General features: G+C 43.2%; 1 protein-coding gene across 2 annotated transcripts in view; it reads right to left on the bottom strand.

Moving 5' to 3' along the window:
• The window catches only part of LOC143301837 (protein polyglycylase TTLL10-like), a 47,996-nt gene that overhangs the window by 32,343 nt on the left and 3,376 nt on the right, over window positions 1-12,277 (bottom strand). For both annotated transcript variants that reach the window (XM_076616255.1, XM_076616254.1), the window contains exon 2: window positions 4,890-5,136. In XM_076616255.1, the coding sequence (XP_076472370.1) occupies window positions 4,890-5,136 (247 nt within the window). The remainder of the gene's footprint in view (window positions 1-4,889; window positions 5,137-12,277) is intronic.

Raw genomic sequence — 12,277 nt, 5'->3', positions numbered from 1 at the left:
CCAGCAGAGGCTTCTCCACCCTGGGTCAAACACACCACCCCAGTCAGTCCACCCGTCACAACTGATCAATCAATTAGTCATCAGGTCCAGCAGAGCCTTCTCCGACCCTGCGTAAAACCAGTCAATCAACCAATCAATCAATCAGTCAGGTCTAGCAAAAACTTCTCAACCCGCATAAAAACAAAACCAAAACAAGTACGCAATCAATTAATTAATCAATCAATCAGGTTCCACAGAGGCTTCTCTACCCTGCGTGAAAACAATCAATCAATCAATCAGTCAGGTCTAACTGAGCCTTTTTTCACCTGCGTAAAACCAAGCAGTCAACCAACCAATCAGTCAGTCAGGTCAAACAAAGGCTTCTCCACCCCACGTAAAACCAAGCAGTCAATCCAATCAACCAACCAATCAGTGATCAGTCAGGGGGGGGGGGGGGGGGGCAGTGTGGCTCAGTGGTAGTCCAAGCGACTTGGAAGCCAGTCATCACAAGTTCCACTCCCAAAATTAGGATGATCTTCTTCTTCTTCTTCTGCGTTCACTCGTATGCACGCGAGTGGGCTTTTACGTGTATGACCGTTTTTACCCCGCCATGTCGGCAGCCATACTCCGTTTTCGGGGGTGTGCATGCTTGGTATGTTCTTGTTTCCATAACCCACCGAACGCTGACATGGATTACAGGATCTTTAACGTGCGTATTTGATGTTCTGCTTGCATATTCACACGAAGGGGGTTCAGGCACATATGTTGACCTGGGAGATCATAAAAATGTCCACCTTTTACCCACCAGGCGCCGTCACCGTGATTCGAACCCGGGACCCTCAGATTGACAGTCCAACGCTTTAACCACTCGGCTATTGCGCTCGTCATTAGGATGATGATAACGGATACTTATACAGCGCCTACCCTCGGTCGGAGACCAAGCCCTAAGCGCTTCACAAACACGGAGTCATTTGGGACACGTAACATTTTACGTGTATGGCCGTTTTGTTTTTATTTACCTCGCCATATAGGCAACCATACTCTATTTTCGGGGAGGGTGCGGGGGGGTTGCATTGCTGAGTATGTTCTTCTTTCCATAACCCACCAAACCCCGACATGGATTACAAGATCTTTAACGTGCGTATGTATTTTGATCTTCTGCGTGCGTGTACACACTAACGGGGGTTCAGGTACTCGCAGGGCTGCTCATCTGTTGACCTGGGAGATCAGAAAAATCCCCACCTTTCACCCACCAGGCGTCGGCATTACCGAGATTCGAACCCGGGACCCTACGACTGAAAGTCCAACGCTTTAACCACTCGGCTGTTTTTGGTAGAAGTTTATGCCCGGGGGAGGGGGGGGGGTTAATCCCATACCTAGTCTGACACAGACTTCGGGATTGATCTGAGTTAGCTACGCAGATTTGATCCGGGGTAAAAATACAAGGGGGTGGGTATGGTTAGGCTGCTACACCGGGTCAACTATTGTCGGCCTGTGTGCGTCTTTCTTTTGAGTGCCGACCGGCAAGCACTGAGCTGAACCCTATTTTTAGATCACTGGCCTGCATTCCTGTCCACGGGTTGGTGTCGCTATGGTTATAATCAAACACCAACAAGGTACTCTTCAGGTCTGTGTAAACACACACTACACAGATAATAAAATGAACAGGTACATGGACAGATACATAAATAAATGAACAGATCGGTGAATAAACAAATGAATGAATGAACAAAATAATCAATAGAAATTTAAATAATCATATAAATATATAAAGAAAGACTAGAATAATTAAAGAATAAAAGAGTCAATCAATCAATAAAACAATAGATAAGTTTCAGTTTCAGTTTCAGTAGCTCAAGGAGGCGTCACTGCGTTCGGACAAATCCATATACACTACACCACATCTGCCTGACCAGCAGTGTAACCCAACGCGCTTAGTCAGGCCTTGAGAAAAGAAAAAAAAAATTCAATAGTTAGAAAGTGGTTTCTAAGACAGTACTGGGGCTACATGCAATGACGTCACTGACAATTACAGGGCAGAAAAAAAACAAAAAACAAAAAAACAGAACGAGCGAAACAGCAACACATCATTCTAAGCCGCCACACCAGACCACAAGTGCACTCGGCTCAACAAACATCTTTCACATACACGTGCAGCCGTTTTCTGCCATCGGCAGCCACATAAGGCTTTTTGTCCACTTTTGTGTTTTCATAATGATATAGGTATATATACACACGGTACCTTATGTACACATTGTACTGTTTCGTTGGCACTGTGAACAGACTGGTCTCCTATTACAACCCGCCCCCCCCCCCCCCCCTCCTTAACTCCTCAGTACAGCAAAATACTTTGCCATAATTTTCTCTCTATTGACAGGAAAGCTTTACCTTACCTAGACCCGTTCCGTTTCGCAGTCAGCTAGCGCCTTAGCATGAGCAAATCTTTGTTTCAAAAGGTTTCATTTTTTATCCTAAAAAGAGTCATTTTCTGCAATGGAAATAGGCAAGCCATCAAAACTGTAACGGTGTTGAGAAAATGAAGGATTTCCTTGTTCAATGGTTCTGTCATTATCTTGCCTTCCACAGCAAGGGTATGACACTGACACAGCAAACTTACGTAATAGTAACAGCATCAAAAGTCGCTTTTATGAATTAATTTAGTTGTTTATTATTTCATTCATTATTTCTTTCGAGACAACGTCTCAGAAGTTATCATCGTCGTCACGAACACACACAAACACACACTAAAGTACGTACACACACACACCAGATTACTCAAAACCTTCCCATTACCGCTGTCCATAAAGAAGATTGAACTTCCGTTCCCGAACCACCCACTGGCCACCTCATACTCCCCCTGGCCCCGAACCACCCACTGGCCACCTCATACACCCCCTGGCCCCGAACCACCCACTGGCCACCTCATACTCCCCCTGGCCCCGAACCACCCACTGGCCACCTCATACTCCCCCTGGCCCCGAACCACCCACTGGCCACCTCATACCCCCCCTGGCCCCGAACCACCCACTGGCCACCTCATACTCCCCCTGGCCCCGAACCACCCACTGGCCACCTCATACTCCCCCTGGCCCCGAACCACCCACTGGCCACCTCATACCCCCCCTGGCCCCGAACCACCCACTGGCCACCTCATACACCCCCTGGCCCCGAACCACCCACTGGCCACCTCATACCCCCCCTGGCCCCGAACCACCCACTGGCCACCTCATACCCCCCCTGGCCCCGAACCACCCACTGGCCACCTCATACTCCCCCTGGCCCCCTGCAGCCCCCCACAGTAACAACAACAACAACTGTAACAACAACAACAACAGTAACAACAGAAACAGTAACAACAACAACAACAGTGACAGCAGCAACAGTAACAACAGCAAGAACAACAGTAACAACAGCAACAACAGTAGCAACAACAGTAACAACAGCAACAACAACAGTAACAACAACAACAGTAACAACAGCAACAACAGTAACAACAACAACAGTAACAACAACAACAGTAACAACAGTAACAACAACAGTAACAACAGCAACAACAGTAACAACAACAACAGTAACAACAGGAACAAAAATAGCAGTAACAACAACAACAACAACAACAACAGTAACAACAACAACAACAACAGTAACAACAGCAACAGTAACAACAACAGTAACAATAACAACAGCATTAACAACAACAGCAACAACAGTGACAACAACATTAGCAGTAACAACAACAATAATAACAACAGTAACAACAACAACAGTAACAGTAAAAACAACAGCAGTAACAACAACAACAACAGCAGTAACAACAACAGTAACAACAACAACAACAGCAGTAACAACAACAATAACAACAACCACAGTATCAACAACAGCAACAACAATAACAACAGTAACAACAACAGGAGCAGCAGTAACAACAACAGTAACAACAGCAGCAACAATAACAGTAACAACAACAGCAGTAACAACAACAACATTAGCAACAACAACAGTAACAACAACAGCAACAGTAACAACAACAACAACAGTAACAGCAACAACAACAGTAACAACAACAGCAACAGTAGCAGTAACAACAACATCAGTAACAACAACAGTTACAAAAGTCACAACAGTAACAACAACAACAGTATCAACAACAGCAACAACAGTAACAACAACAACAGGAGCAGCAGTACAAACAACAGTAACAACAGCAACAACAATAACAGTAGCAACAACAGCAGTAACAACAACAACAGTAACAGCAGCAGTAACAACAACAACAGCAGCAGTAACAACAGCAGCAGTAACAACAACAATAACAACAACAGCAACAACAACAGTAACAACAACAGTAACAACAGTAACAACAATAACAGTAACAACAACAACAGTAACAGTAACAACAACAGTAACAACAGCAGCAGTAACAACAACAACAACAACAGTAACAACAGCAGTAACAACAACAGTAACAACAACAACAGTAACAACAGCAACAGTAACAACAGCAACAGTAACAACAGCAGTAACAACAAGAGTAACAACAGCAACAGTAACCACAACAGTAACAACAGCAACAGTAACAACAACAACAGTAACAACAAGAGTAACAACAACAACAGTAACAACAACAGTAACAACAGCAACAGTAACAACAACAGTAACAACAACAGTAACAACAACAACAACAGTAACAACAGCAACAGTAACAGCAACAACAGTAACAACAACAACAGTAACAACAACAGTAACAACAGCAACAGTAACAGCAACAACAGTAACAACAACAACAGTAACAACAACAACAACAACAACAGTAACAACAACAACAACAGTAACAACAACAGTAACAACAACAACAACAGTAACAACAACAGTAACAACAACAGTAACAACAATGGATACACCCCACTCACAGCGCCGTCCCGTTGCCGCCCCCAACGAAGAAGCAGGGAGTCATGTTGACCGGCAGGCTGCACGAGGGCAGTTTGGTGGGGCGCCCTCCTCCCCCTCCCCCTCCCACTCCTGGCCCCCCACCACCGCCCGAGACAGTCTGCGTCTTCCTCCCATCTCCTCCTCCTCCTCCAGCTCCTCCTCCACCACTCTTCTCATCGCTGCTTCTTCCCCCAGAGGCGGCAGGCGAAGGCGCCGTGGATTGCGTGTCTGAGGAGAGGACACACGAGTCAGTTTGTTTTGGGTGGGTAAAAGTCTTTCTTTGTTTTTTTAGTTTCCAGAAACCAAACTGAGGTACAGGGAAGACAAGGAAAAGAAAAGCAAAAAGAAAAAAAAAAGTTGCTGTCAAGGGTTTAAGGCAAAATAACAACAAAAAACACAGTCTCAATCCTGATTTTTCCTCCTTTATTTGTCTCGGTTTTTTTTGTTTTGTTTTTCTAATACTGTCCTGTGTCAAACCTGCCTAATCTTTCTGAGGTCCTTGAAGTGGTTTTCGTTGAACAGTTGCAGGTTCATCTCAATGTCACCAGTTTACATTTTAAGATTTCAGTCAAGCACGCAATACAGATGTGGCCTCAGTACCGAAACGGCTCTTGTTCGCATGGTGAATGACCTCTTGATGACGGCTGACAGTGGGAAGAATGCAGTTCTTGTCCTGCTAGATTTGAGTGCTGCCTTTGACACAATTTTATCTGGGTTTAGTTCAAAGTAGACAGAATAAAGACACACATGTCGAAAAGGAACTGGTCTCGGTTGGTTCTCATTGTTCCTGTCTTCCAGATCCCAGCAGCACGTTCTTGACTAACGCTGGTCTGTCTCTCTCAACTGCTGCTCTGCTCTAGAGTGGTGTTCCACAGGGATCGCCGCTTCGTCCCCTTCTGTTCACTATCTATACGAGAGGGCTGGCTGAACTCATCTGAATATTTTACTAAAGCTATCATTTCTTTGCTGACGTTTCTGAACTCTACTCTATAGCCTTCATATGGAGGAAAATGACCTCTGAAAGCAGAAAGAAACGTCGAGTCGTGTTGTGTTAGGCTGTAAAAGTTTGGATGAACAAGAACAAACATACGTAAAGTTATCCCATCTAAAAGAAATCACGTTCCTGTTAAATCGTTAAAAGTGGGTGATTCATCAGCTGACCTACCATGTTTTGTGAAAACTTTAATCTTGTTACTGGAGATTTAAATGGTCTTTCATGTGATCCAAAAATATCAGAATCAGAAATTGTCGATCACATGTCAGACCATCGTCTAACGCTCGGCCATACCTAATCCATGAAGCACAAGGGTTCTCTCTTTCCTTCTGTCATGAATGGGCTATCACTTCATTCTTCTGGCAGGACTCACAGGGACTCAAAGTAGGGACTAGACGTTTTCAAGCAGTGCAAAATACTGTAGTGATGCTTGTTGCCAGTGAAAAGAAGTGTTTGTGCGTGTATTGCATGCATGCTTGTGTGTGTGTGTGTGTGTATTGGCTTAGTATCATTTTTGACTCACTTGTGTAAACAAAGTGAGTCTATGTTTTAACCCGGTGTTCGGTTGTCTCTGTGTGTGTGTGTGTGTGTGTGTGTGTGTGTGTGTGTGTGTGTGTGTGTGTGTGTGTCCGTGTGTGTGTGTGTGTGTCTGTGTGTCCGTGGTAAACTTTAACATAGACATTTTCTCTGCAAATACTTTGTCAGTTGACACCAAATTAGGCATAAAAATAGGAAAAATTCAGTTTTTTTCCAGTCATCTTGTTTAAAACAATATTGCACCTCTGGGATGGGCACAAAAAAATAAAAAGAGAAGCCTAATTATATACAAACTGCATTTACTGTTATATTTATATTTTTTGTATTCTCTAAACTTGGCACTTTGACCTCTTATTCTGACACAACAACAAGAGGAGTCATTATTATCCTTTTTTGTTCAAACAGGAACTTCTTTTGCTAAGCATGGAATTTTTATTTATGTTGCAAACGTTTTGGTGCAGACAGTAAAAAAGGGAAATTACTCTGTAATTAATGATAGGGGACTTCATTTATCACAAGTGAGTCTTGAAGGCCTTGCCTCTCTTGTTTCTTATTCAAATTGTCCACAGTGTCAACTGCTGCCATGATTATTTTTGCCATCAATTCAGTTCGTGAGCTGCATCGTGCACATCATCATAGTCTCTGACCCGATTCACTTTCTGAAGTCCACATGATCGGACTTCACTTCGCTTCCAGTATAGTTTCGGGGAACTGATGCAAATCTGAGCACCTTAACTTGGAACATGATTAAATCAGCAACTACGACACAAAAATGCACGGATGAGATTTCAGCAAACAAAGAACACAATATATTTCAGGTATTCAAAGGTTCATTTTTTCAGTAACTTGCAAAACAAGAAATAAAACGGAATATGTTTTAACTTTGAAGAAAAGCTCAATTGACCATAACGTGCAGCTAACTTGAGCACTCGGTGTATGAAACATGAGCTGGGTTATTAGAAATACCTTCATGACTGTCATGCGCCTAAACTACTGCCATTGAAAACTGAACAAATCAACGGCAAAATGAAACATGTCACATTTTTCTGTGTGCAGACATAGAAGCGCCATGACGTAGCGGTCACGTGGACAAAAGAAGAGTCAGATACAAAACTAAACGAAAAAAGAAAAAGAAAAAAAAAGATGTCATGTACAAAATAGTCTAAGTGTGTCAGGGAGACAAACTGCAAGACTAATAGACGTTAATATCATCTGTCATGGTGTGATACATAGTATACATAGACAGACTAATAGACTTGTTAATATCATCTGTCGTGTGATACATTGTACACATAGACAGACTAACAGACTTGTTAATATCATAGACAGACTAATAGACTGGTTAATATCATCTGTCGTGTGATACCTTGTACACACAGACAGACTAATAGACTTGTTAATATCATCTGTCATGGTGTGATACATTGTACACATAGACAGACTAATAGACTGGTTAATATCATCTGTCGTGTGATACCTTGTACACATAGACAGACTAATAGACTGGTTAATATCATCTGTCGTGTGATACATTGTACACACAGACAGACTCATCATCATGGCCTGGCTTCGCTGACGAAGATCTAGGAAGGGCGTTGTCCACGTCTGATGCAGGCACGCTCATGGCTGACAAGGCCAATGCGGGAAAAGCAGAGTCGGCCGCAGCGGTTGCAAGGGAAAGTCTGGTCTGGGTTCGCGGCTGCAGCGTCGTGGTTCTTCCTCCTTCTGCGTTTGTCCTCAAGGCTGGCCCTGCGGTTGTTTTCGAAGGAGGAGACAGCTTGGTGGATGGTGCGTCGCCAGGTCTCTCGATCAGCTGCTACTGCGGACCACTGGCGATGGTCAATGTGACAGGCACCGAGAGCTTTCTTCAAGGAGTCTTTGTATCTCTTCTTGGGTGCTCCTCTGTCACGGTGGCCAGTGGACAGTTCGCCATACAGCGCGATCTTGGGCAGGCGGTGGTCCTCCATCCTGGACACGTGCCCTGCCCAACGTAGCTGGGTCTTTAGCAGCACTGCCTCGATGCTGATAGTCTTTGCCTGCTCCAGGACCTCGACATTTGTGATGTAGTCACTCCAGTTGATGCTGAGGATGGTGCGAAGGCAGCGCTGGTGAAAGCGATCAAGCAGTCGTATGTGGTGCCGGTAGGTGACCCAGGTTTCGGAGCCATACAACAGGGTGGGCAGACAGACTAATAGACTGGTTAATATCATCTATCGTGTGATACCTTGTACACAGAGACAGACTAACAGACTAGTTAATATCATCTGTCGTGTGATACATTGTACACATAGACAGACTAACAGACTTGTTAATATCATCTGTCGTGTGATACATTGTACACATAGACAGACTAACAGACTTGTTAATATCATGTCGTGTGATACATTGTACACATAGACAGACTAACAGACTTGTTAATATAATGTCGTGTGATACCTTGTACACATAGACAGACTAATAGACTTGTTAATATCATATGTCGTGTGATACCTTGTACACATAGACAGACTAATAGACTGGTTAATATCATCTGTCGTGTGATATCTTGTACACATAGACAAAGTCGCACAAACACGCTTCTATGCAAACGTGAACACCCTGCCCAATTTACCAAAAACCGATGTGCCCAATTTAGCATCACAATTCTTAGTAGTAGTAGTAGTTGTAGTTGTAGTAGTAGTAGTATAGGGACTGGCAGTCATCTGCCTAGACCTCTCGGCCTTTTTATGTCCCCATCGAATCTTCATCTTCACTTCTTCCACTCATTCTGTTTTGTCATACCACGAAAAGGACACGCGCTTTTGGTGTTGAACAACTGGCTTCTTAGACTGATAAAAGGTTGCTTTGTTAGTGGGTAACAAATGTTCTTCATCAATGTTAGTAATGCAGCGAAGGCTTCAACTAATCTGATGAGAAGATTTTACATGAGAAGGTGAAATTCATGAAACATGGGGTTTCGAGTACTTCCCGCCAAAGAATCCTCTGGAAACTTCTGACGTGGAGCAACTACATGAAGTGCGATCCTGCTCTTAGCATCAAAGTACGACACAAGCTGTGTCGGGTTGGCTGGAACAATGGGGTGCTCATGTTTACGATCCCTGCACTACCTCTTCCCTATTCACCTTGGCTAAATTTGGTAAGACTCGAGGGCACAACTTCAAACTTAACAAGACAAACTTTGTCACTAACCAGTTCCACAATTTCTTTTTTTTACTAACCGTATCATTAGCCTGTGGAATAACCTTTCCTTTGACACCATCAATCCACCATCAGTAAACACCTTCGAAAACCAAATTGACAAAACTTTTAAGGACCATGTATTTTCCATCGATTTAAATCTTTATTGAGTCAGAAATAAATGTAGTATACACTACGCCTGATTAAACCTTGGACCAGTTCACTATATAGTGATCCAAAAGCACATAAATGGATACTATTACGAGGGCAAAAGGCTTCTAGCCTATAGCCGAATATTTCTGTGATGTTTCCAACATCACCTGCACTTCCCTTAGTCATCTGCCCTGACGATCATCCCACCGTGTCCTCCACTCCCTCTCAGTCAACCCCTGGTCCCTCATCGTCTTCGTCCAATGACGACAACAGACTGGACCCTGGTAGACGTGGACTGGACATCAGGTGGAGAAATCGAAGACCAGTGTGCAGCGTCGTCGGTCAGGCAGTGGGCAATGGAGAGGAGACAGACAGAATTGGGGGGGGGGGGGGGGGAAGGCTAGACAGATGACGTCATTGGATGTGACGTAATTAAAACTCGCGTCACGGAAAGGCTTGTTCTTCTTGCCTGTCATCAGTGTTTAATGCGCTTGAAAAAGCAGAATGACCAAACCATTATAAACGCTCTGTAACAACGTTATCTTCTCCTTCAATACAAATTTGACATGGGAGAGTAACACAGCAGAGGAAACGCGGACAAAATTGTCCATATTCCAGAAACTCCAGAAGAGAACACACTACCCCCCCCCCCACCCCGTGCACATCCCCCCCCCCAGCCCCCCGCATTCACCCTCCCTCCCCCACCCCTCTGTCGAAGAAAAAGTCATGAAGATATTTATTTCACGGCAGCTGGGTGCGAAATTAAACATGTCCCCGTTTTATCATACGGTTGTGAAATACGCGGAGATGAAAACTGCATTTAGCATTCTCTGTGCACGTATTGCGAGTGAAGAGAATAGTGAATGACTTGGTATAAAGAACTACATTTTCTTTTGACATTTATTCCGACTGAAGAGAATTGTGAATGACATGGTATAAAGAAGTACATTTTCTTTTGACATTTATTCCGACTGAAGAGAATTGTGAATGACTTGGTATAAAGAACTACATTTTCTTTTGAAATTTATTCCGACTGAAGAGAATAGTGAATGACTTGGTATAAAGAACTACATTTTATCCTGACATTTATTCCGACTGAAGAGAATTGTGAATGATTTGGTATAAAGAACTACATTTTATCCTGACATTTATTCCGACTGAAGAGAATTGTGAATGACATGGTACAGGCTACGGTAAAACTAGAATGTAGGGCCTACCCACTTTCAGTCGTGGGTATCTGATACTAGATTCTGGTGAGACAGAAAACTCTTTTAAAAAAAATTCCTGGTAAACAATTCAGTTTGTTTAAGCTACAGAGGGAGGCTGTAGCCGGGATTGGAATGGATTCCAATCAATTACCTAGTTTTAGTTAAAACGGGATTTGATGTGTTCTGAATCACAAACATTAAAATTAAATGTTTGCCGCAATGTCAATGAAGTGAGTGATCTTTTTAAAAAGTTATGGATGAAACCATAAGGTCGACATCAAAGTAACGAAATATATATTATTACACGTATATATTTTATAGTCACCATAAAATGAATTTAGACAAAACGTTATCGTAAAAATGCCCATTTTGGGACGTGCAGGTAATGTGAGCATGTTGGAAACGTAAGCACCCCATTGTTCCAGCCACCCAACAGCATGTGTCGTACTTTGAAGTTGACAACAGGGATGAATTTCATGTGTTTGTTGTTCCACGTCACAAATGTCCAGTCGATTCTTTGGCGGGAAGTACTTTGAATCCTTGCTTCATGAATTTCTCCAATGTAAAATGTAGTCATCAGAACAGTTCAAGCCTTTGCTTCAGTACTGAAATTGATAAAGAACATGCAACTGTTACCCACTAATAAAGCAACCTTTCATCAATCTAAGAAGTCAGTTGTTCAACACCAAAAGCACGTGTTGTTTTCGTGGTATGACTAAACTCAGAATAAGAACACTGATGCTAACCTGGGCACATGGTTGTTGGTAGGTATGACTAAACTCAGAATGAGAACACTGATGCTAACCTGGGCACATGGTTGTTGGTAGGTATGATCTGACTAAACTCAGAATGAGAACACTGATGCTAACCTGGGCACATGGTTGTTGGTAGGTATGACTAAACTCAGAATGAGAACACTGATGCTAACCTGGGCACATGGTTGTTGGTAGGTATGACTAAACTCAGAATGAGAACACTGATGCTAACCTGGGCACATGGTTGTTGGTAGGTATGACTAAACTCAGAATGAGAACACTGATGCTAACCTGGGCACATGGTTGTTGGTAGGTATGACTAAACTCAGAATGAGAACACTGATGCTAACCTGGGCACATGGTTGTTGGTAGGTATGACTAAACTCAGAATGAGAACACTGATGCTAACCTGGGCACATGGTTGTTGGTAGGTATGACTAAACTCAGAATGAGAACACTGATGCTAACCTGGGCACATGGTTGTTGGTAGGTATGACTAAACTCAGAATGAGAACACTGATGCTAACTTGGGCACATGGTTGTTG

Source organism: Babylonia areolata, chromosome 28, assembly GCF_041734735.1.
Source record: "Babylonia areolata isolate BAREFJ2019XMU chromosome 28, ASM4173473v1, whole genome shotgun sequence".
In the NCBI taxonomy this organism is placed as follows: Eukaryota; Metazoa; Mollusca; class Gastropoda; order Neogastropoda; family Buccinidae; genus Babylonia; species Babylonia areolata.
Note: the sequence above shows the minus strand (reverse complement) of the source record. Positions and strands in the feature narration are given on the sequence as shown.